General features: G+C 37.2%; 1 protein-coding gene across 4 annotated transcripts in view; it reads right to left on the bottom strand.

The window, feature by feature from the left end:
* LAMA4 (laminin subunit alpha 4) overlaps nucleotides 1-23,861 on the bottom strand; it is a 157,274-nt gene that overhangs the window by 860 nt on the left and 132,553 nt on the right. For all 4 annotated transcript variants that reach the window (XM_037842608.1, XM_037842609.1, XM_037842610.1 and 1 more), the window contains exons 26-37: nucleotides 22,280-22,418; nucleotides 21,670-21,807; nucleotides 19,892-20,025; nucleotides 18,831-18,995; nucleotides 17,877-18,030; nucleotides 10,900-11,087; nucleotides 9,446-9,635; nucleotides 8,356-8,511; nucleotides 7,014-7,173; nucleotides 5,251-5,381; nucleotides 4,026-4,119; nucleotides 3,419-3,538 (exon numbers count right to left, since the gene is read on the bottom strand). In XM_037842608.1, the coding sequence (XP_037698536.1) occupies nucleotides 3,419-3,538; nucleotides 4,026-4,119; nucleotides 5,251-5,381; nucleotides 7,014-7,173; nucleotides 8,356-8,511; nucleotides 9,446-9,635; nucleotides 10,900-11,087; nucleotides 17,877-18,030; nucleotides 18,831-18,995; nucleotides 19,892-20,025; nucleotides 21,670-21,807; nucleotides 22,280-22,418 (1,769 nt within the window). The remainder of the gene's footprint in view (nucleotides 1-3,418; nucleotides 3,539-4,025; nucleotides 4,120-5,250; nucleotides 5,382-7,013; nucleotides 7,174-8,355; nucleotides 8,512-9,445; nucleotides 9,636-10,899; nucleotides 11,088-17,876; nucleotides 18,031-18,830; nucleotides 18,996-19,891; nucleotides 20,026-21,669; nucleotides 21,808-22,279; nucleotides 22,419-23,861) is intronic.

The raw sequence follows: 23,861 nt of genomic DNA, 5'->3' as shown, positions 1-23,861 counted from the left end.
GCTTTGCTAAGATGGGGAAAGGAAATTTTAGCTTCCACATTATTTTTGGACTTTGTTAAGGTTTCTATTGAACTTGTATCATTACCCTTCACTCTTACACCTCCACATTTTTGCCAAGCTTATAAAACATAATGAGAAAATAATGAATTCAAATAAGCTAAATTTTCATTTTTCTGAGCTAAGGGTTTAAGAACTATAAATAGGATAATGACAACTAGCTGGTCTTTGCATGGGCACAGGTGCCCTGTGTATGCCAGGGTACTTTCCTCTTAATTAGAGATCTAGAAAAAGCTTTATGCTTATTAATTATACAGACACAATTAAATGTGTTGTGATGATGGAAGCAATATCATTTAAAGCAATTTAGCGAGCTTAGAAATATCATGAAATTAAAATCCATTTAGTCAGAGCTTATTAGGTACAAACAGCTAGGTGAGCAGTAGCAGATAAAAAATGGAAAACATTTAGAAATCAGTAACTCAGGAAGGAACGTAAAACAGGACAGCAAATTAAACATCATCAAGCAGCTGTAATAAGTTTTCTAAGGAATATAGATTAAAGATATGCAAAAGCTTCATACTGAAAACAAATCATGGAAATAGCATTTCATATTTTGAATGATAATTATAAAGTTTTAGATTTGGAAAGGGTCTGAGAGATCAATTCCCCTTTTTTAATCTATAGATCAGCAAGATTATATTTTTGAAGTCTGCTTAGTGTACTTCATTATAAGAATAAAAAAATGAGTGAACAGAAAAGATTATAAGGGTTAGAAACATCAAACTCTGCTGCTCATTTTGGAGACTAATTTTAGAACATGAGTTTTGATTCTGCCCAACTTACTACCCATTAGTTTATAGGGGAAGTCAGCTGGAGGAAATAATTCATATAGCAAGTACTGCCTGCATAATTTACCACACCATTAATTGTAGTTAGTGACAGTAAAGTGCCCTAGAACCGTAAGTAATTGATTAATAAAATCAACACATGATTGTAGGAGAGAATGTTTCCCAGGGTGAAAGCTTGACTGAATACAGAAGAATCCAGGATTTTCGGTAGAGGAATGAATGGTCAGAGATCCATGTGTGTTTGGGCTGCATTAATTTAAAAAAATTCTTTAATTTTTAAATTATCATAACAGTAACTTAAATTATTATACAGTTGGCTTTTTTGGTGTACAGTTCTATGAATTTTAATGCATTAACTTTTGATTGACAGAAATAAAGAAATCAACAGAGTTTTCCTTGGTATAAGAGAACTGGTTGGGATTCCAAGATAATTTAGTGCATATAGGGATTTTATTTATGCCCAATTTCCTTTATCCTTCTTAATGCCTGGTTTCTGATGTAATTTTAGTGGAATTAAACTTGAACAGCTCAAAATGATATAATTAATTATATTCAGGTAAAATTATCATTGCTTTTGTTCTAGGCTTGCTGGCACAAGTCCTAGACAGAATTAAAAGCTGCAGTGGTGTGCTGGGGCTGGTGATTAGGCCTCCTGTCCTCCTAGTTCCTGTTTGTTGGCTCATTAGTTAAATTTTGCTGTTTACCATGTGTCTTGGGCAGCCTGAATTTGGCTTTAGGTACATCTTTCCCACCCAGTCAGCCTGTGGAGCTTAGCAACTCCTGTAGTAAGGAATGGCAGTGTGTGTGATGCTGTAGTCAGACTATAAACGCAAATAGACAGAAATCAAACAGACAAATATGTGATTGCATTATGTAGTAAGCACTTCAGGTACAAAGTAAAGAAAAAGTGCTATTACTTCTATGAGGGGGGGCTATGCTTGTTCTGTCCACCTCCTGGCACCTAGCACAGTGCTTACTAGACACTCAATAAAGGTTTGTCATGTGTTGAATAAGTCATGTCCCTGCCAGGAAGGAGTGTACTATTTAGCCTCAACAATATTCTGGGACATATGCTACAACAATGGTATGCACAGGACATCCTGGGTCAAGGGGGTTGGCTGTGGGGAGCATGTCTGTGTTAAGTACAAGCCTTAGCCATCCTGAGAGGGGAGGAAGATCCATGGATCTTTTCAGTATCCATGAAAAGATACTGAGGGAGGAAAGAAGAACAACATTTTCCAGAAACTGAGGCTCTGTCTTGTGCAAAAGAGCATTACTGAACATCGAGGGAATTGCAAATCTCAGAAGGTATGGGAAGACAAAAGAGGCGGGGGCAAGGAGGGGCCAGGTGATCAAGACTTTGCACGCCATGCTGCACTGGTCCTATGGGCCTTGGGAACACTTGAAATATTTGAAACTGTGTTGTGAGTTCTAGGAAGGAAACAATATATTGAATTATAAGAATAGATCTTTAGCATTGCACTGTGTGAATTCCAGAATCCCTTCTAGAACTGAAGCCAGGCAGCACGGGGAGAAGCCAGAGGGATGGGGATAGGGGACTGGGTGGCAGAAGTAAAGGAGAGGAAGGGTAGCTTTTTGAGGGTCTCAGATATTTTTCTAGTCACTGAGTTACTATCATAACTGGTGTTTGATAAACAAAGGAGAGGAGGGCTTATTTATACTATTTGGGGAGTACCCAAGGTCAGATGCTTAATTTTTCCTTTGCTTTTGCACTTAAAGTATTTTTATGATCTGCTTTACGTGGGGCAGTCTAAAATAATTTAGCAGGAGTCAAGGAAAAATCGTATGTTTTCCTTTAAAATTCCCACCAAATTCCAGATGCAAAACTTGGTTATTTTCTCCTTATAGACCAGCTGTAGCATTGTTTTTCCAAGTTAGTGAAATGTGTGGAAACAAGCACATTCAATATAAGGACATGGTTGCTGTTTCAGAGGTTTAAAGTCATTGTTGGGGTTCCATGAGCATCCTCCTGTCACCACCCTGAGCTATCCACTGCATATGGCAGCAATGTTACTGGTGATGTTTACAGAATTGCAGCTGGGAAACTCCCCTAGGGAATGCCACTACAGAGGAACAACAGAACTTATGATGTGCAGCTGTTTTCACAATTCAGACTAATCCTGCAAAGGGAGAACTATGTCTCTATTTTTCCCTACTTGGGAAGGAGAGTGATTATCACAACTTTTGGTCCCCCAAGGTTCTCATACCTAGAGCAGTATTCAAAAGTGAGTTTTCTTTGCGTTAGAAATAAAACAGAGCATGTGTTTCATTGTGCATATTTGTAGAAGGTACTTGGATAGGGAAGAGAGAAAAAATAAGCAAATATGGCAAGAGTAATATCTATTGGGTAGAATGCCAGGGTCTAGTTCTTATGGGTTACTTTGTTGTAATCTTGGACAAAGAGTCACAATTTTCAATACTCTTCTTATTAAAGGAAATTGTATATAAAACCCTTTGAGTTAAATGCATTCTGAAAACACATGGCCCAATTATTAATAACAGAACTGGTTTTTGGATTTGGAAAGTTGTCCCTTTTAAACAAATCTTACCTGGAACACCTCCAACAAACACAGGCTCCCTGTGATCAACCGGTTTTGGATTTAGGGGTCCAACCACATGGTTTACTTCAGAGTCCACATCCAACTGAACCACATTTGAATCTCTAATAACTGAAATACAGGGCAAATATTGGTCAGAAGTGGCACTGGAGTGATTAATTTTCACATGAAAGGGACTAATTTATCACAGTAATGGCTTTTATTTATTCCAGAATAAAACAACACATTTTCTTCTATGTCATTAAAAACCTTTGTCTAAACAAGCTTGAACTACCAAGCAATCATTGTAACATTTTCCTTTGAAAGGGAGATGATATAGGATACTCTTCTGCTAGTTTTATGTTCCATGAATCATGTATGCTTTAAACAATTCCCCAACACTATTTTGGCAGCATTCATATTTTCAAATCACATGTGGATGCAATATACAAATTTTAGTGCAATAACATCTGGTTCTCTTTTCTTGGCTGCTTCTAGACTGTCATCTTTCACCTATTCGATCATATAAGTTACAGTATAAATTCTGACAAGCCATTATCCCACAGTTGGGTGCTCAGGCTCACTTTTGTAAAAACCCAAGAAACTCAGCTTTTCTTACCTGTAATTCTGTGCCATCTGCCATCACAGAGACTCTGCTTTGGTGTTACTGAGGTGGAAAAGTCTCTGACACCATTGTTGACTTTCACTATGACCTGTAAAAAACAGGCTACGTTATATAATTTAATCTCTCTTTTTTTTTACCATGTTAAAACTGAATTTCTTAAACGATTCACAAAGAAGCAATATTTTAACAGATAGCCGTACATGATTAGCTTTGCAATTTGAACACAAGGGGTCACTCTTTTGTAGACTATAGAAATAGTTTAAACTGCTTTTTGGAGAGAGAACAAAATGACAGGAGAGAAGTCAGGGGAAGAGGAACAACAGGAAAGATACCAAAATGAATTCCTTTAATTTTTAAAGATAGATTGTGTTGTACAAGGCAAGTTAAGGTCTTGGGGAAGAGCATGGTCTTTGGAACCAGACTACCTGGATCCATATCCCAGCCCTCCTACTTACCTTACTCTGCCTAAGTTTTCTTTCTTATTTGTAAAACAAGAGTAATAATGAGAGTATCTACCACATGGAGTTATTAGGAAGATTAAATTCCATTTGAACTGATTAGAATAGTGCCTGACACACAGTAAAACACCATATATGGATTAGTTTTTATTATTATGTGCTTTTATAGAATGTACTGGAACCCAGATAAATCCATTATATTAAGTTAAAGGCATCAATGAAAATATCCTTTCTCCATAATATTTCTTTGAATACCTTCTTGAATGTTCTTTAGCAATCATGTTTTAGAATGAAAGTGGTATTTAATGGCAATAGAATTTATTTGATTTCTTGCAATTGAGAATATGTATATGTATATATGTATAAACACAATCTTGTATACATATATAATATAGATAGTTAGAGATAGCTGTTTTAGTGTTTGTTAGTTTCCCTAGTGCTTCCATTTGTTGAAAAAATTTCTCTCGTGATATTTTTGTTAAAACCCTTTAATTACGTTGTTATTCTTGATCTCTATTTATTTATTTATTTTGGTAGCGTTGTCATCCTTTCATGGCCTCTTGTTCTAATCAAATCAACCCCCAACATGTGAATCTGAATGCAAATACTGCCTCCAGTTAAATTTCATGTCACAGCTTCTCCATTTTTTTTTTTTTTTCCAGTTAGGAAGTACTGATGAAATAATTGTGTGAAATATGCTCCAGATCTAGAGTCCAAGGTCAGAGGAGACAGACTGTTACAAGAAATGTTTAAGACCACACCTGTCCATTTTTCATGTGAACATTTAGGTATTCCCCATTGACACTGTGGCCATGGACAAGGGTTCCGGAACTGCTTCTGGGACGGACTTCAAATGCAATCTCAAACTTCAGTCCAATATTGAAAGATTCATCTGTGGAGAGAAATCCTGTCAGCTCCCAAGAATAGCAAAATGAATTTTGTAACTGTGGTTGATTTTGTAATTATCTATTTTTGAACATTTGATGCATTTCTCAACAGTAAGTAGACAGTGGCATTTTCCATGTCAAAACACTGTGGAAAGCTCTGTGGGAAACTAAGATAAGTAACATGCCATTCCTGGCATGGGATGTGGGGGTGGAGACAGCACCCTGAAATACATGATGTGCTATGGGAGTTTAGGGGAGGAGAAATGAACTCTAACTAGCAGGACCACGAAATATTTCAAAAGTGAGAAAGAAAGGAGAGTCTAGGTAGTGGAAGTATGAACACAGGTACAGAGGCTGGAATGTCTGAAGAGCACTGCAAAGGCCAGTGTGGCTGGACTGTCAGGTGCAAGGGGAGGAGGAGGCATGGTGAGAGGGGAAGGAGGCTAGAGCCCCACCAGGGAGGTCTTCGATGATGGAAGTATGGCAGCTAGACTTTAGTTTACAGCCATTGAGCAAGACTGACAGACTTATCAGATCTGTATTTTAAAAATTCTTAAAACAAAAAAAGGCAACTGGTGCCAGAGCTGCAGAGCACTTCAGAGGACAGAGAAAGGGCAGCAAAAGCATTTAAGGAGCTGCTATTGCAGTGATCCAGGATAATTCTTATTAAGAATAGCTGTGTTCACTCCAAAAGACTCACTGCAAACCTGCAAATTTAAATTATTTTCACTTGACATGTCTCCTTACAAATCACTTTTTAATTTTTCTTGCTATTTGTTAATGTCTATGGAGTACATAAATTGTGCCGATTGCTCTGTATTTTAAGCTGTCCATGCCTTTAGAGTTCTTACCACTGAAATTCAATGAAGGGCTTAGAAATGGGAAGTGTAGGTGTTTTGGTAGGGATAAGGGGTGGGTGTGAATAAAAATTCATGTGCTAGCTAGAGGAAATATTACCTTTGGTTATTCAATTCATCATGGTATACAAACTATCCATGGTATACACAGTATACTTGGCTGCATTGTAATTTCTTTACTTTACAAAGTACCTAAGTACCTTGAAAGCAGGAAACAGGTGGTTTTTACTGCCTTCTCCTATCCTCTTTCTCAGCACCTATCCCGGTGCCTTCCTTATACCTAATGGCTGTTCCATAGAATGTTTGTTGAAATGGATTGGATGGTGATTGTCTGTAGTCTGCTGGAACTTTATTTTTAGGAATGAATCTGTTCATCACCTGGCATAGTGACTGATATTTGGTAGGCATATAATAAAAACTTTGTTGAATGAACAAGAGAGTTAATAGTCGAGAATAAAAATCCAGAAATGGTATATCTGAAAGATCAAGTCCCCACTGGTGCTGCAGGGCAAGGAGAAGAAGTGGAATTGGACTTCAGTGTGGACAATGGATCATGCACAGAGGGAGCCAAACAAGATCTGGAGAAGAAGGATGGCCAAGAGGTGATGCAGATCAGGCAACAGAGCAGCATACAAGTTCTAAAGGAGCCAGAATGGGGGTGGGGAAAGATGGTGCTTGTGGAAAGAGGTCATCTTCAAGGATTGAGTGAGCTTGGTATTTTTTTAACTCTGGGTCCAAAATCCCACTATGATTCATGTTTTACAATATCAATCATGTTACCTAGAACCACATATCCTCCTTCTCTTGAAAAGTATGTTCCCATTTCCATCGGACCTTCAAAACAAGGGGTGACGCTAAACGTCTGAGAAGCAGAGGTGATGGAGGCCCCGTTGAGCTGAAGATTGCTGAGACAGCCACTGAAACTGTAGACTGAGTTAATCTGAGAGAAGAAGAAATTTCTTAAAATCCATTTTCTCAATATTCACTGATGCACCAAGGAAAAACAAATTGAAGGGGTATGAGTTCTGAGAGAAACTAAATAATTCCTCAGCTATGTGAAAAATCATTCCTTTTCAAGGTGGCTGTTTTTCAACTAGTTTTTTGAAGCTGGAATTTTAAATTTGATGTCAGCTACAATAATTAATCTATGGAAATGTTTACATATACTATGATGAAATATACTGCAGCTGTGGTTTTCAAATTAAATATTAGAAATAGCCTAGTTTTTCTTCAGTGACAGCTGTGCCCAAGATCACTGAGGGCTAGAAAAGTTCTTAACTGTTAAACCTACCATGGCTAAATAAACAGCAGAAAGCATGCATTTCTTGCTTCATTAGCTGTTTTGTGGTTGAGAATTTATCATAGCACAGGATGTAAAACCTGGGTCACTGTAGACAGCTGATTTCATACTACATTTTGAAAATTTTCTTTCACATAGATTGTTATGGAATTGGAATATTTACCTAAAATCTAATTATAATGTGAACTCCCACTTTTTTGCTTTATTCACATATATTAATAGATCTTAGAAATATATTGTCTTTATTGCTAAAATTAAATATATATTTATGTTAAGAAAAATTGAGTCCTTAGATGCATTTCCTTTGTTGCCAAATATTTTCAAAGATGTGCTAGTTTTAATTTTTAAATGATAAAAATAACATGTTTCTTATTGTATCTTCACTTCTTCTCAGAGGTATCCACTTGCACATTTATGAATGTGTGTAAGAAATAAAAATGGGATCATAGTTTACATAATAGGCTGAAACTTGCTTTCTTTACTCAATGATACAAAATGGAATGACTTTTTTTTTTTTTTTTGGTATTTCTTTACACTAAAAGTATGGATACTTGTGAACAAATAAGCGTCCCCTTGAGATGCAACTTTTCATGATAATTTATCCCTTTGAAACATTTTCATCTCACCTCTACCTTAGAATCAAAAGATCACTCCTGACCTTGCAACTGACAATCAGTAGGACAGTATTCACTCTGATATTCCATCTCCAGTCAAACTACAATTTTATTCTTACCAGTTTCCTAATCTATAAAGCAAGGGCATCAATGAAATGATCTTTCAGCTATAAAGATCAGTGACTCTACCTGGTTGTGCCTGGCTTACCTGGACATTTTTCACAGCCCTTCCAGGAGCCACACCTCCCAAATAAATAGGACCCTTGATTTTCCAGGCAGCTCCAGCAGGAGGAAGACTTTCTTCTAGGATTCGAAGACCATCAATTATCAGTCGGCCGCTACTCTTTTCTCGAATAAATATCACCTGGATGGAGAGAAAGAACGAGCACATTGCAAGTTAGGGGAATGGCTGTGTTGGCTCACTCCCCTACGTTGCTATCTGAATATTGTGGGAAATCTGCAGAACATTCTTTAAGAAATGGTCCCTTCTCTGAAAGTCAGGTTTGTCTCCTTCTCTGAGTAGTAGGCTCCTGACTATCCAGTTTTTGGAATGGGAGAAATTGTCCCTCTTTAATTCTGTTTTTGCTGTGCAGTATACATCTTTATCGGGAGTTGTCACTTGCTTTATGTACATAGGTGTTTTTTCCTGCTCACTTATTTACCACTTCATTTATCAGAGGAATTGAGCTGAAGCCTTTCTGATTTAAAGCTGTAGGCTTAATTTCAGAATACAGCTTATATTTAGCAGTTATCTATGCATCTCTTTCCAGCTAGTCTAGCCCACATTTTCTATCCCTCTCCTGAATTTATTGCAGTTAATTGTAATGCATTTTGTATTGCTTACTTTGCCGTTACATATATACTGATTTGTTTCAATATTTAGGTATTCCCCCTGTGGTATCCTGTCTTCCTAACTGATTTACTCTTCACTTTGTCTCTTCTCCAGCTTAGCCTACTGCTTTGTATTATAAAAGATCCTCAGGAAAAACTGTTGGGAATTAAGAGCCTATAGGCAGTGGGAAACAAGTCAAATGACAAATCATTAGGAACCAAACCAGTTTATCTTGGCCACTGATCCACTGGTTAAAATAATTATACTCAGCCTATCTCTCTTTATAAATAATATGCTTCAAGATTTTTATGAGGGATTAAATAAAGTTTTTGAAATTGAACTCAGAATGTACAGCAGTAGAATTTTAAAATGGATGTTTCCAGGGGACCATAGTGGGATATTAGTGTCAGTCCACTTGACAATTGAGGATATTTGCTGATAATGCTGTTCTTTGCCTTCAACTTACATCATGCCACAATCCATCATTGTATTTCTCCTGGCTTCTAATCTTCAGTTTCTTGTGGCCAACATTAAACATGAAAACCAAGCGGCCATGGGCCAAGAATAGAGTCATGAAGTCATTCTCTTCTTGATCAGAGACATAGAAAATCATCCCATGGGAGGAACGTGTTTTCAGACGAATGGAAAACTGAGATCTGGTGAATGAAAAGAAAAAGCTTACCTTGTGTAAAATGAGACTGAGGATCATCTCTAACTTCCCAAAGCAAGGAAGAATAAATAAGTTGTCATTTTATCTAATTCAAGAAGCTTTACTTCTACATTATCCTTTGGTATTATTAATGAATATTGGGTAAGCATAAGTAGTTTAAAAATTTAAATATTTCTCTACTTCCTTATATGTCAGAGATATGTTTCAGTTAAAAATCACATGGTGTCTTTGAAAATATGTTTGCATTTAGTTTAATAAAATTCTATTCATTAAGGAAGCTTATCCACATGGACAAAATATTAGTAACTGATATGCATAGAAATTTGTATAGAAATATGACTGGTGTACTAACTAAAGTAGAGGTTCAATTTTTTTCCCAGTAAAAATTAATCAATGGATATCACATGTTAAAAACAGCCAGTGAGTGTATGGAAATTAAAGTTTTCTAGAAACTTAGCACTAGGTCATTGATAAGATACATTTTTTAGGTTAACTTCTAGTTTGATTAATTCTATATTCTTCCTGAAGAATACAAAATACTGATTCTGCCTATTAGACAAGTAGCAAATTAGTAGACATCAGAGATTTCTTATTAAATGCACTGCTTGTATGAATGTTTGAAGAAGATATATAGGGACTATATAAGAAATTTGGGTGCTAATACTATAGCAAGAAATCTTCAATAATGCTAAATAACCTGGTGATGTGTGAAATACTGGGAAGAGATGATAGGTTTTAGAGATAGTTTTAGGTGGACCATAGACATCCAGGTGTATTTATAATTTCGGTGTCTTTCCTTATTAACCTTCTAGCAGTTGGGATTTATTCCCATTTACAATCTGAAAGCAATTTGTTTGGGGGGGAGAAGATGATATCAAGGTTATATGATGAGTCATATGAAACTTTCCCCATCTTTCCTTGATTATCTTTTCTTTTTTTAAAATTTAATTTTATTGTGATATATTCACAAACCATATAATCATCCACATATCTTTTCTTTTTGATAACACACAGCAAACTCCTGAGAGAATGCTTTTGTATGCATCTTACAATTGGGGGGAAAGTCACCAAGAATCTACTTTTTTTGGAAAGGATGAATCATGTGCTATTTAGTATTTATTTTGATGGCGAAAGAAAAGAATTAATGTGGCACAGAAAGGAAAGATCATAGGAGAAAGACTCCAAGGGGCAAACAAGGATGGGGCCCAGCCATGGCCTTAGGTTTCTAGAAGGATAGTGTGTTACTTTACTTTTCACCAAAATCTCCTTTCAAGTGTTCAAACTCTTGGTGGCTGTTGGCTGTCCCTCCATACTGAAAAGCATGCTCTATTGCTCTAGGGCTGTTGGAGAGGTGACAATGAGAGTCTCTTGGAACATTCCGCTCTAGGAATTTCAGGCCAACAGGATCCCATGAAGGTGCATCTTTACTTTTCTCTCCCTATACAAATAGGAAAAAATAAATCATATTATGGGAGAAAAGTGATATACCAACCATAAAAATTCATTTGTGATATCCTTACTGTTAATGCTAATACAAATAATAATAAAAGCATATACTATTTGTGCATTTTACATCCATGAAATATTAGACCCCTCTCTTCCCTCCGTCTAACACCATTGGCAAATGACAGTGGTAACTGCAGTGGTAACCAAGCAAACATAGCACATAAACAAATCCAAAATTCTAGTCTGTTATAGTAAAGCAGAGCTACACCGAAGGAAACTTTAGCCATAACCACTGTAGAAGTGAAGTGCCCACATCTTAAAGAATAATGAAAGATGGAAAACTTGGCAATAAAAAAACCCTGAGAGAATCAATCAGCAAAACCCCCCATTATAGACAACAAGATCACTTTAACATGTAGATTATTATTTACACATGCCATGTGAAAAGTTAGCATACTCAGCAACAGTAAAATATTGAATATTTTCAGTGACTGGATACATAATAAGCTTTATATGACATGATACAGAACAATTTAAAAATGTATGCTATGCTCTTAAAAATTGCACTACTAATTTTAAAATTTAGATATTGGTGAAACTGTCCTAATATTTAATGGTTATTCAGTCTTAATTTCTGAAACAAAATGAAAGTATGTAAATGCAAATAAATGTGACCAGGTATTTATTCACTTATTCAAGCAGATGTTTATTGAGCACCTAATGGGTAGAAGTGAAGGGCAAGGAAATCAATGTCTGAGTGCCCTTCCATGGGTGTTGCCTGGTAGGGAATAGAAAGGTGAGTGAGAAGTGGATCCTATTTTTAAGGAACTCACAATCGATTTGGAGAAACAGGCATATAAATGGTGAAATGGACACAGGTTGGTGCCAGATAGAAAGGACCTTAGATACCTTGTTAGAAGTTGTGTTTTGTTTTTAGGTGATAAGGAGTCACGAAAGGAAGGTTGTAGAAACAGGGAGTGACCTGATCTGATCCATATGGGAAGATAGCTTGCAACAAAAGAAGGGCAGAAGAAATGTTTGGAGGTAGGGAAGACCTGAGAATGGGTCAAGATGAGAGTGAGGACTAGACACGAAAAGACAACTTTTGGTTTCAAATTACTAAACAAACACACACATTTAGTTTCCTCCCTCTCTAATTCCCACCAAAATGTCAGAGCAACTATACATATGAAAATAAATCCATAGAAGTCCTGGAAATCTGGGTGGATAATTACTAGCAGAACACAACAGTGTGGGATTTCTGGAAGATAAAATGCAGATTGGAACAAGTTGATGATGATAACCTTTATCTCCTATAGGTAAAAGATGAGACCTCCAAAAAAGTCAGCTTTTCCAGCTAAATCTCAGAATCCAGGTGCAGAGGGCAGAAGGCAGGCTAATTAATTAAAGGGCAGACAAGCTGTGCCAGTGTCCTGCACTCAGGCAGCTATTAGAGTAGGGTTCTGGTGGAGACTCTCACAGCGGTGGTTACATTGGAGAAACTGGGAGAGAATTGCAGCTCATTGACTCACACATCCTAAAGGAAAGTCCACCTGATCCCACCTTTCTTTCCTTCTCTGTCCAGTTGTGAGGACTTGGTACATGATTCACATAATTCATTATTCATTCTTGGAATGAGGAAATACATTTAGTTGCCAATAATTTTTGGTCTAGGCTTTCTCCTACCTAATGGCCACAGCTTCAAGACATGGGTGGGCAAGCAGTGAGCTGGAATGGGGCTTCAGGGAGACTCCTTTCCTCTAATATATCTTGGGAAATTTCACCCAACCGATGCTGTTTTCCAACCCTAGTCAAAGAACATGCTTTATAATGGGAAATATGATCACCTTTGTTTCATTCAGGGACATAGCTGGAAAAGCTGTGCATGGGAGCTGGAGGGTGAAGGGGAGGGAATGGTGGTTGGGTTGGAGGTTTCACCCAACTCTGGCTGCTGCCTGTTCTCTCCATTCCTGTAGAGAGGATCTTATTCTTTTTTAATCTATGTATCCACTTAGCTATCAGAAGAGATCAGCAAAGACTTAGACTACCAGGGCTCAGCAAAGTGCAGGGTTATTTGAACTACGACAATTTACCAGCCCTGCCTTTCTCTGTTTTTATGTGGGAATGCATGGACTGGGATCTGTCTCTCGTCTGCTGCAAAGAAAAAATAAAATAAAACTCTTATATCACTGTATATGGCAACCAAATACTCTAAATCATCTGTGGATTTGTTCTGAATTTTTAAAAAAGACAGGATATAATGTAATCAATTGTTTCACTACCAGATGACATAGAGACTCAGTTTACTATCCCAACATGAGTACGTGGTGGGGAGATTCTCACTGAACCCCACTGGACTGTGACTTAACCAGTGTAATTTTTTTCTCTGAGGGCCTATTAGTTACAATCCCACCAGTGGTACCAATTTCAATTTATCAGTATTGTTTTGTTTCAACTAACAGCTGATCTAGTTGAGCTACTTAAGAAAAAGAGGCTAATGTGTTATAAGTATACAAGGGTATCTTATGCAATCCAAGGAAAAAAAGGATAGTGGGGTTCCACTAGGGGCCAGAATCAGGAATTGGAAAACGAGGAAGAACTGAGGCACTCCTTTTCTGGAGGTTTCTGGTATGTCAGCTTTGTTTTTCTTAGAGTGCTGCCTTCATTCTTTCTTTGCAGGAGAGCTTTTTGCCTTTCTCCTTTTCTATGAAGCAGCTTTCTCTCTTTCTCTGTGTATGAATACAATAGAGTCCTTGGGTTTACATGTTTTCTGTTCAATGACCAGCCCAAACTAGTCTCTCTGGGTCCTTATTCTAAGTTTCCAAGATAGAGAATCTGATAGCCCAGATCAGTTCATGTGATCCATTCTGGTCCCATCAACTATAACCACGGAAGTGAGGTCATACCTAAGATACAGGGCCTGCCATGGGAATAGGGAAACAATTTTCAGGAAAGGGAGTAGTTGTACAGATGTGCCAGAATGATGTCTAGTACAATATGTAAAATGTTCATTATTATATTAAATACCAAAATAAGATGGTATCTTCCCAAGTGAATGTGAAAACATTAAATTTATAAAAATTTTTAAGGCTGGAAAATAGTTGGTAGGACAGATATTCTTATATACTCATGGGGGAATATAAATCAATGTTACTAGTTTGGAAAGTAATTTGCCCTCTTCTAGTAATTCTTCTCCCAGGCTCTATTGTAAAGACTTATTCAGCATTATGATCAAAGATTTGTGTACAAATATCTTCACCCGCAAAATGAGAAAACTGGGAAGAATTAAAAGTGTATTAAATAGTTAAATGAATGGTAATAAATGGATAAACTGGAATATTAGGAAGTTATTGTGAAAAGTTATTATTAGCCAAATTGCTTTGATTCAGCCTTAATAAATACTGACCAGAGGCCACAAGTTTTTCTTGGCAGGTATTTAACAAGCTATTGATTTGAGGGTAAATACGAGAGATCAGCAAACGCTGACATTCTAGTTACCATAAAAGTGAAACCTATAGTGATTCTGTAACTTGTAATTACAATGTTGAGTTTCTGTCTGTGCCAGTTTGAATATATTGTGTCCCCCAAATGCCATTATCTTTGATGTAATCTTGTGTGGGCAGATGTTATCAGTGTTGATTAGATTTTAATTCTTTGAGTGTTTCTTTGGAATGTGCCCCACCCAGCTGTGGGTGATGACTCTGATTGGATAATTTCCATGGAGGTGTTGCTCCGCCCATTCGGGGTGGGTCTAAGTTGATCAGTGGAGCCATATAAATGAGCTAACATAACAGAAGGAACTCAGTGCAGCTGTGAGTGACATTTTGAAGAGGAGCAACAGCCAAGAGGGACACTTTGAAGAAAGCACAGGAACTACAGATGAGAGACAGTTTGAAGATGGCCGTTGAAAGCAGACTCTTGCTCTGGAGAAGCTAAGAGAGGACAAATACCCCAAGTGGAACTAAGAGTGACATTTTTGAGGAACTGCAGCCTAGAGAGGAATGTCCTGGGAGAAAGCCATTCTGAAACCAGAACTTTGGAACAGATGCCAGCCACGTGCCTTCCCAGCTAACACAGGCTTTCTGGACGCCATTGGCCATCCTCCAGTGAAGGTACCCAACTGCTGATGTGTTACCTTGGACACTTTATGGCCTTAAGACTGTAACTGTGTAACCAAATAAACCCCCTTTTATAAAAGGCAATCCATCTCTGGTGTTTTGCATTCCAGCAGCATTAGCAAACTAGAACACTGTCTAAGAATATTTACTAGAAAGGCTAAGAACTTTCCTATATTATGGAAAGGTTCATGTTAATAGTTCCAAGGGCTGTTGATTATACTCTTGAGACTATGAATGTTCGGTAGGAAGCTGCATTTGAGTGAGAGCTTCATATAGACAACAGTGTTCATGAAGAGTGGTAAACTTGATCCACTGTGCTGATCTTCCTCATCAGATGCTGAAGTTAACCTGCTGTCTCTGACCCACTGACAAGTGCCCATGTACCAGCTAAAATGTTTCAGACTAGCCTCTGTCATCAGTATATGAAGGTGACAGTAAGACCCCATTGGAATTTCACAGTACCCTCCGAGAGTTAAAACTAACAAAATCCTTCATAAAAACCAGTGAAATTATCTCTCCTTCTGAGTCACTTTAAAAAGTCTTCTACATCAAATTCAGGAAGGGACTCTGAAGAGCTACTAAGTTTTGATTATATGTGAACAAAATTATTAACACTGATGAAGGAATAATATGTGAACAAAGAAGAGGTTTCATGGGGATCCTAAAGAGTGGTCCAAATAAGTTGAAATATATGGGGAAGTGATCAAAATACAAAGGTCAGTAAAAAAACATCAGAAGTGAGAAACTGATAGAGTCTTAACTCTTAGAGATGGTCCAGAAGCCAGCCTCGGAAATCAATCAATTATTCCTTTGAAAAGATGCTCAACTTCACTCGCATTCAGGGAAATGCAAATTAAAACACCTAGAGATGCCATATTTGCCCCTTAGATTGGGAAGAGTCTAAAAATCTGATTATATCCAGTGTTAGCAATTGTGTGGGACATTAGGCTCATTCAAAGTTGTTTGTGGGAGTATAAACTGTTTTGCCTCAGTATTGAAAATGCACATTCCCTTAGGCCAAGCAACTCAACTTTCAGGAACTGATCCTCCAGAAATGAAGCCTTACAGAAATAAAACAGCTAACAGTCACTAAATATTTACTATGTGCCTAAGGGCATTTAATGCATTAACTCATTTAATCCTCATTACAACCCTAGGATGCTGATTGCTAAATGTTTATTAGATACCTATTGTATGCCAGGTATTGTTCTAGGTGCTTGGCATACATCAGTGAACAAAACAAAGGAGCTTGCATTCTAGTAGAGGAGAAAGACAAAAATTAATTTTAAAAAACCTAAAAATAAAGTATATAATAAATTAGAATGTGATAAGTGCTATGGTAAAATAAATAGAAAAAGGTGAGGGAGCTCAGTAGTCCTGGTCTGGGGCAGGAGGCAGGCTGCAGTACTAAATGTGCCAGGGTTGGCCTCATTGAGCAGGTGAGATTTGAGCAATCCTAGAAGAAAGAGAAGGAGCTGTCCATGCAGATATTTGGGGGAAAAAAGTCCAGGCAGAAGATGAACTCGAGTAAAGACCCTAGGTAGGAGAAGGCATGATCAGTAACAGGATCAGCCAGGAGGTCAGTGTGTGGATCAGAGTAAGTGAGGTAGGGAATGATACCAGATGAAATCAGTGAAGAAAAGGGGGCCTAGATCCTATAAGGCCTCTTCTGACATTGTAGGGACTTGGGCTTGAACTTTGAAAGCACTGTGGAGCCACTGTGAGAGAGGAGTGACATGATATGACATATTTATAAGGATCTGACTCTTGTGTTCAGAATAGATGTTCAGGGAACAAGGGGAAGAAGAAGCGAGACCTGTTTGGAGGCTATAGCAATAATTCAGATGAGATATGGTGGTGGCTTGGACCAGGGTGGGAGCACTGGCACTTGAGAGCATTGTTAAAATTGGACCATGAAGGGGGCATAAACTGAAAGAATGAGAAGGGATTAAGGATTTCATCTGCATTGAAGGCAAAGAATGGGCATGTTGGGAGTAAATGAATGAGAGAGGGAAAAGTAGCCAGAGAATGAAATTTTAGAACTCAAGATTTTGAGGATGGAGCAGTTCCAGTTGCTATCACAGCTCCACTGTGCATGTGAGTGGCAAAGTAAAGGTCAAGGAATTAGGAAAAACAAGGTGTGGTGGATTTAATTGTGCCCATTTGGACATGTTCGTGGTCTTGAAGACCAAGTATCTCCAGCAGCCAGTCCACATTTTGGACTTCTCCTAGACTCAAAACCATGAGCCGATAAATTCCCATTGCTTAAGTCAACCAGTTTAGCAGCTGGGAAACTAAGACAAAAGGGTAAGATCAGGAGCTTTAATAATTACATTGAAGGTGACAAAATGCCAGAGGTGATTATATGAAAGTAAGTGACACTATGGAGTTAAGTATAGTATTAAATAATATATATTAAATACAGAAATTAAACGCAGAGGGATTTAACAAGTGAAATGAAAAGTAGCTGGGAGTAAAGTAAAAAAGCTGATTCAAACTGATGCAACAAACCTGGTACATCAGAATATCTGATCCTACAAGAATCCCATCTTTCATATGGACACAGTTGCAAACTAGAGTAAAGTCAATAAAGCGTCAGGGTCTAGAGCTGTATGCACGGAAGGTGAGTTCATTTGGGAAGTTGGCACAGCATTATCTTTTACCTTTTTATTGTGACTTGTTTTAGGCCTTGATGTATTTTTTCCTTTTTTGTGAAGGAGAAACAATGGTGAAGACTCAATGGGACACTCATAAAGAGAAATGTGGACCTTTTCAGAATACTGCTGGAAATCTTCGACTTCCACATCTCTATCCAATCTATGTAACAGAGAGGAAAAAGAAAGTCTAAAAATATTGTTTAAAATTGCCTGATGAAAACACTGGAAGTCAAAGAATTTTGGGAACTAAAACAATTTTTTTTTTTTATGGTGGATCTTTATCAACCATTATCTTAACCACAGCCTTTATATTATTATTCAACCAATTAATCAATAACTTTGTGCCTGGCACTACTAACATCTATTGACAGATAAACATCTTTTCCCTCACCATATCCCCTGGATAATTGGGATGCTTCTGTCTTACTTAATCTGTATTAAATTCCATCCTTGCTTGTTCTTATATTCAGGGAACCCCCATTGTCTTTGTTAAGAACTTAGATTAATGGCTTTGTTTAAAGCCATGCATTAAATTAAGAAGGCATTTAAAAAACTTGTAAGAAGAATTTGTGCTTGTTACTCTGTACTAAGTCATTAATAATAATGATGAAAATAATAGCATCTAGCATGCATAGATTGCTGGGTGCCAGGTGCTGTGCAGCGTGATTTATGTGCATTATCTCATTTAATCCTCATAACAAGCCTTCAAGGCAGAACTATCATTTGCATTTTGCAGAGAAAGAAACTGAGGCTTACCTAGCCAAACTCATACAAGAATTAAAGGCAAAAACCTACCCACAAACCCAAGGATGTCATTTTCCCAAGGACATAAGTTTTTAAACTTCTACTTTTTCTTTTATAAAATTCACATTTCTCAGTTTTAATGATGTAAATATTCTCATTATTGACCTGCTCTTCCTTCTCAATCATGTAGATTTATAGATAATAAAAATGTTATACCTGGTAAAGTAGGCATTACTTATACAGCCGGTGAAATTAGCATACTGGGGAGTGACAGGTGAACCACCGAAATAAAACTTCTTTTCATCTGCTTGTGCCTGTTCCACTTTCCCTTTGGTGGGATTCTTACTCCCAAGTCTGCTTTTATCTACTATCAGTTCATATCTGCAAAAAAAAAAAAAACAACAAAAACTTCTTCACACACCACAGCTAACATTTTACCTTGAGTTCTAATCTTAGGTGGATAAGCAGGTTTTCTCATAGAATTGACATGGAACATTTGGTTAATAAAAAGCCAGTGAGTTGCCAGATTCTGCATGAGGCCCAGGATAAAATGGTTGACTATTTCTATATTCAAAAAAAGACTTTCTAAACCATGATTGGAATTTAAACTCATAAATGCAAGAAGTTCAGATTACTTGACTAGTTATCCACATGATTTTTTTTGTAGAGAAAACGACATAACTCATGGTGATCATTTACATTGGTCTAAAGCCCATTGGATGGATTTGATCCCAATTCTAAATGGAGACTAGAAAAAGCCTATTGACATTTCTTTTGATGGGAGGGCTTCAAAGAATTGGACATAGGATATCAGAAGTCTACAACAGGTTTATTTTTAAATCCAGAAAGTTTTTTTATTATACCAAAGAAATTCCGTATTAACTGTTTTAAAGGTTAAGTTAGACCTTTCAAAATGTGGCCACGAGTGTAGCTTCCTCAATTGTTTAATTCAAAATCTACTAAACCACCAGTTGCTGAGCTCCTTCTAAGTGCAAAACACCACACTCCATTAAGGAAGTATAACGTGTAGACACTTCCCTCAAGGTGATTGTAACCTATTGTTCAACTGAAAAAAAATTATACTCACACTGAATAATTTTATGGGGTCTTGAAAATTAGTAGCAAATTTCTTTTTAAAAAGGTAAATTGTTCCCATCACCATTTTTTTTAACACTAGAAAACCAACAGGATAGTTTATTATTCATAATGGTCATTTGACAGAATCATGCTCTGCATTAAGGAATATGGTCGGAAGAGTAGAAAGCGAGGAGCTGTACCTTGTGGGTGAGACTGAGGTAATAATGAAGTGGGACAGCCCATCGTTGTACTGCTTATCTGCCGACTGCACTTTAACGCCTTTTACATCCATCAGCACAGTGCCGTTATCCAGTGAAATGGAGAACACGTCTGACTGAAATGCAAGCACAGGGTTTTAAGCCTGGAGTCCAGGGATCCAACGATTGCCATGTTTTAAACCTTTACTTACTGATATTGTTTAAAGGAATACATCTTTTATTGGAAATGTGCTTGTAAAAGAATTTCTACGAATAGGAGGAATAGGTCATAATGCTGGTATCGGTGTTTCCTATAAAATTAGATGTGTCTTTCACAGGGGGAAAAAACCTCCCAATATTCTGAGCTGAAAATTTTTGGTGACTTGGTTTATGCTGAGAATTGTTGTCCGGTCTCAGTGACTTTCCCAACAGGCATTTCTACTCCATCATCAGTCTTATTTTAATCCCCTTTGGAAATATAATATTTGGACCTACTTGGGGAGATATCTGGCTGATTAGGCAAGGGTTAATTTGCTAGTTTGGGTTTTTTCAATGGTTCATTATTTTCATCTATAGAGGTAAAAGAGAAATAAAAAAAGCAGAAATTAACATCCCTTTTTCTGAATTTTCTTACTGCTGTCTTAAAATATTGGCACAGTGATAATCTCTCTTTTCTTTCCTTATATGGGCACCAGCCTCTAAAGTCAGCATTCAACAAAGATAGCTTTTTTGCCAAGTGTTCTTTAACAAATCTTTATTATCTGAGGCAGGTTTGGTTGACAGAGGTCCTACAAAGTGCTTTGGCTAAATTCTCACAGATGCTACTGATTTAAATTAAATTTGATAGAAATGCCACAGATACAGGCAATATGAATGAAAAGTGAATGCACTTGCATAAATTATATCATGACTGGTCTATCAGTGTATATACCAGTGATAACCTTTTTAGAGATTTATCAGTTAGAGCTTAGGGTCATCAAATTTCCTAAGATCATATTTTATTCTTGAAATAATGTATCCTTATAAGCTGAACTCAAGTATTCTATAGCAAATCCAAGAGCAGAAAACTATGTCCTTTTTACTATTTTATAAATTAAACCAATGACCTGTTGGTTCTTAACTTTTTAGTGCCATGACTCCTTTGGAAGTTTGGTGATACATATGAACCCCTTCATAAAATAATATTTTAAAATACATAAAACAAAATACATAGGAATACAAAGGAAACTGATAATAGTGGAATACAGGTTTCAAAATATTAAAATGACAAGTCTGTGATATAGCAATATGCAAATTTCTTTATTAACACATTAAATAACAATATCTCATAGCAGTTATAACTATCATAGTTTAGAAGTGACAATGAGAAAAAAATGACATTTTGAAATATCTGTGACAACTGTAATGTGATATGAAAAATATCTGTGATTACTATAAATGACAAAGTCATGGGAACTGCTAATACTACACTAATAATGGAAGAAAATGCTAAACTTCAGTTAGAGAAAATAAAGATGTACTTTTTCTCATTCAAGTCCACAGAGCCCCTAAATCTTATCCATGAACCCCTGGAGGGTAGTTCTATGAGTCCCAGATTAAGAACTACTGATATATAATATATATTATATTTTATAAAGTGTCTGAAATGAGACATTCCTGTATGTTTTTGTGAGTGAAAGTTAATCTGAATAGAAAACCTCTTTTAATATGCTTAAAAACTGTTTTTAATAGACAAAACAGTTATCCCAAAGATCTTTCCTCAGGGAAAAACAAATACTTACCCCTGAAGCATAATAGAATAGTAACCCATTTGGCTGTAATGTTCGGAAGTTAAAACCTCCTTCAAAGCCATCAAAGAAAGATATTTTTTGACTTGAAGCAATGAAACTTTGTCCGTTGAAATAGGCTCTGCGCGATATCTGTGTGCCAACATAAATTTTCAAAGTGAATATAGTGCTTCTGAAATGATCAAATGCTCAAAATTTCAGTTTCTCATATACCAAGGGTCCCTGCCTGTAACTTCCTATATGGAAGGTTAATGTTTTGGCTTCTGGTTGACGCTGGATTTCAGGCATGTGAGTCTTTCTCTGCACTGCTCACGGATGGGGACAGATGGGGTTTCAGCGTCTCCACTTCCTACACCCCGAGTGAGAACAATGCTCACATAGCTTCTCTGGGCTTTGTGCACCCCACCCACTGAAAACTGAAGCAACTGGACAAGTCACAGAGGCCCCCAAGGGCCTTCTAGCTTAATGATTTTTCTTTATGTTGAAGGCAGAAGGGAACCCAAGGTGTACACAGGATCATAGAGGAGCTGACAACAGCTTTTCCAGTTTTTGAGAGTGATAAGTTCTGTGTCTATTTAGTACAAAGCTTTTAATTGGTACTTACAAGAGAGTCTTCTGGGCACCCATACCCAACTCCCAGGGTTTCTGTCTGCTCCAATAAATTGAAGTCTTTCTTTTGGAACTGGAATCCCTTCATACACCCCCTGAAGTTGACATCTAGAGGAAGGTGTGCTCTCAGGGTCCTGGAAAAAAATCAGTCTTTATCAATTGAGCCATGATGATGAAAATGTATCCTACATATGTAGGCTATGAATTTTGAGTTTATTTACAGACATTGGTAATGACTTTATTATTATTCATATTCTCATGCTTCCTTTGCTAAGCACACAGTAATGTCTAATCTTGGCCTACAGAACAGTTATTCTGGGTAATGCCAACTTTTTTTTCTTCTTTACAGTTTTCAAAGTCCTCTAACTTCTATTAGCTCAATTCAGAGAGATAGATGCAGATGCTATTTATTTCCTTTTTACTAGATGACTATTAGGTTGAACTATAGGGAAATGATATATTTGTAGGTCAAAAATAAAATGCCACAGGGTTTAACCTATAAAAGGAAATTAAGAGATGTTAAGTTATTCTCTTATGTCACAAATGGTAGTGTTAGGATTTGAACCCAGATATTCAGACTTCCACGAATCCATTTGGGTAATGAACCCATCTTCTTGGCCTTATTTGTAACACACTGTAAGGAACTATTGGGGATGGAATCATGTCCGCACAAAAAAGCACGTCCAAGTCCCAATCCCTGGTCCTGTGGGTGTGAACCCATTTGCAAATAGGACCTTTGAAAACGTTTTTAATTAAGGTGTGCTCAAACTAAGCATATGGCCTTAGTCCCATATGCTGAAGTCCTTATCAGCAAGGGAAATTGGGCACTGGAGAAAAGCCACGGGGAGCAGTCAGACTTTGGAAGCTAACAAAACGCAGAAGAGAAAGGAGAAACACTGTTATGTGCATTGCCATGTGACAGAAAAGCTAAGGAACCCCACGAATTGCCAGCCAGCCAAAAGATACTGACCCCAGGAGGAAGCAAGCCTTCTATCCTCTGAAAGTGTGAGTTGATAAGTCTCTGTTGTTAAGCTAACCCATTATATGGTATTTGTTTTAGCAGCCAGGAAGCTAAGACATTGGCTATGCCCAGAGGAATGTCTTAGTGAACGCTGAGCCTTTGGTTCAATAGGAAAATAAGAAATCCTTTATCTTAAGGGTCAGGATGGCAGCTAGCTCTATACTGTAATTCCAGTACTGTTTATTATGCCAAGTATATAGGAGGTATTTAGAAATATGTTATTGGATGTTGAGTGCATGTGAAGTTAATTTTGACCTAATTACAATGGCTTCAGTATATTTTAGATGAACACTGACCAAACTAAGGGAATTAACAGTTCCACAGTATTCTTCTCTGAAAAGACCAAGCATGGAGTACAGGGCTGCATACAAGTGACCATAATGGTTAAGGGTCCCGTGTGGCACAGTTGGAGGAACTGAAAGAAGCCTGGGAAATCTTTAAATATGAAGCATTGCAACATAGAAGGACAATTGCATTGATTTTGACTCAATACAAGGAAAAGCTTTGTCTACAACTGAAGCCATTAAAAACTGATTTTTTTTTTTTTTTTTTTTTT

This window comes from Choloepus didactylus, chromosome 7 (assembly GCF_015220235.1).
Source record: "Choloepus didactylus isolate mChoDid1 chromosome 7, mChoDid1.pri, whole genome shotgun sequence".
NCBI classification, from domain to species: domain Eukaryota; kingdom Metazoa; phylum Chordata; class Mammalia; order Pilosa; family Megalonychidae; genus Choloepus; species Choloepus didactylus.
Note: the sequence above shows the minus strand (reverse complement) of the source record. Positions and strands in the feature narration are given on the sequence as shown.